Source organism: Penaeus monodon, chromosome 15, assembly GCF_015228065.2.
Source record: "Penaeus monodon isolate SGIC_2016 chromosome 15, NSTDA_Pmon_1, whole genome shotgun sequence".
NCBI classification, from domain to species: domain Eukaryota; kingdom Metazoa; phylum Arthropoda; class Malacostraca; order Decapoda; family Penaeidae; genus Penaeus; species Penaeus monodon.
Genome location: NC_051400.1, coordinates 24,089,439 through 24,091,132, shown reverse-complemented (window position 1 = coordinate 24,091,132; position 1,694 = coordinate 24,089,439). Strand labels below are relative to the sequence as shown.

Below are 1,694 nucleotides of genomic sequence, written 5' to 3'. Positions count from 1 at the left end.
AGATGTGCGATATAGCATGAGATACAACGGGATTGTTTCTTAAAGATTAAGAATAAAACCACACGATAAGCGAAGTCCTTGAAGTATCTACCCTTCTGATTAAGGAGAAATCATCCCAAGTCACGATCCCTACTACAGTGATAGCCTACCTCTTTCTTTGTGTTTTCTAAGATGATTGTTTCAGACGTCTATTCAGAACACAGTACAAACATTAATGATAACTTAGACTCGCAGATTCTTTGGCTATTCTTAATGTTAAACATCTTACTTGCAGCGAGGTGAGAAGCAGAGGCAGTTGTCAAGGGGATCGTGTGTTCCTCTTCAGCCCACTTGATGTTTTCTCAAGGCCGCCTAATTCACAAAACCTAACTATAGGAAGGTACATTTGTTTCAAGGCTGCAGATAAATCTCTTTCCTTCGGTATTTGGTAATGTAGGTGACACGACTCCGTAAAGCTTACAATTACATTCCAACTAAAAGTATCGCTAAAATAAATCCCCACCAAGTGCTGTCCCGGCGTATCGGCTGAGGCCACGCCGAGGCGAGCGAGCAGTCGGTCTCGAGCCGGAGGAGGACGAGAAGAGGCTCAGCGATGGGCAAGTTTTCGGGTCGGCGGGCGCTGGTCACAGGCGCGGGGTCGGGCATTGGGCGTGCCACGGCCTTGAAGCTAGCAGAGATGGGTGCTGAGGTATTCGCTTTGAGTAAAACGGCCGAAAACTTGGAATCTTTGCGCGCTGAATGCCCCAGCATCAAGACGGTTTGTGTTGACTTATCTGACTGGACGAGCACGCGGGAGGCCGTACAGAAGGTAGTGCCCATCCATCTGCTTGTCAATAATGCAGCCGTAGCTGCTCTGGAGCCTTTCCTGACAACATCACCAGAAACACTCGACAGACTGATTAATGTAAACGTGAAAGCTATGATGAACATATCTCAGGTCGTGGCTGGAGACCTTGTGAGCCGCGAGGGACGTGGTTCAATAGTCAACGTGTCTTCCCAAGCAGGCCAGCGCCCCATTGTCGACCACACTGCCTACAGTTGCAGCAAAGCCGCCGTTGACATGATGACCAAAATGATGGCACTGGAGTTGGGTCCCAAACGAATCCGAGTTAATGCCGTCTCCCCCACAGTCGTTATGACAGCCATGGGTCGCTTGGGCTGGTCTGATCCGGCCAAGGCGGGGCCGATGCTTGCTCGCATACCACAGGGCAGGTTTGCTGAAGTAGATGACGTAGTGAATGCTATAACGTACCTTCTAGGAGACGAAAGCGACATGGTAAACGGACACATGCTACCAGTCGATGGTGGTTTCCTAGCAGTGTAGTAGAAATAAATATATCTGAAAATAAAGTGTAAAGACCACGTAAAGTGTCTATTTTATATCCGTTGACCCTCTCAAAACACAAAAATGAGTAAATGCAGTGGGAAAAAGCATGCAAAACAACTTGTGTTACTGACAAATATGTAAATGTAAATAACTTAGATGCTAAAGATCAAAGCCCTCCTATTTGCATGAAACACAAGTAAATAGACTACGTGTAAAACGTAAATTTATGGATATAGACACTAACATCGAACATCAACTCTGATTATACCCCCGCCAAGATTATACCCGTGGTTATTTTAGTCTAGGCTGTTGTATACTCGGGATATAAGTTTGACTAGACCATTTTATACCCCAGGTATAAAATGGG

At 46.2% G+C, this 1,694-nt stretch overlaps 2 protein-coding genes across 3 annotated transcripts in view; one reads left to right on the top strand and one right to left on the bottom strand.

Moving 5' to 3' along the window:
- The window catches only part of LOC119581826 (phenazine biosynthesis-like domain-containing protein 1), an 11,118-nt gene extending 10,601 nt beyond the window's left edge, over window positions 1–517 (bottom strand). Inside the window, exon 1 of one of the 2 annotated variants that reach the window (XM_037929960.1) lies at window positions 273–517. The gene's annotated coding sequence lies outside the window, so the exon portion shown is untranslated. Of the gene's footprint in view, window positions 1–149 lie in introns of both variants that reach the window. The other variant, XM_037929961.1, reaches the window with a different exon arrangement.
- Window positions 518–536: 19 nt separating this feature from the next.
- LOC119581827 (L-xylulose reductase-like) lies at window positions 537–1,368 on the top strand. The gene has a single exon (XM_037929962.1). The coding sequence runs from the start codon at window positions 593–595 to the stop codon at window positions 1,322–1,324; it is 732 nt and encodes a 243-aa protein (XP_037785890.1). The 5' UTR covers window positions 537–592; the 3' UTR covers window positions 1,325–1,368.
- Window positions 1,369–1,694: the final 326 nt, after the last annotated feature.

Bases quoted from the DNA above. Each gene is read 5' to 3' on its own strand.
- LOC119581827 (XM_037929962.1), top strand. From the start codon at position 593: ATGGGCAAGTTTTCGGGTCGGCGGGCGCTGGTCACAGGCGCGGGGTCG.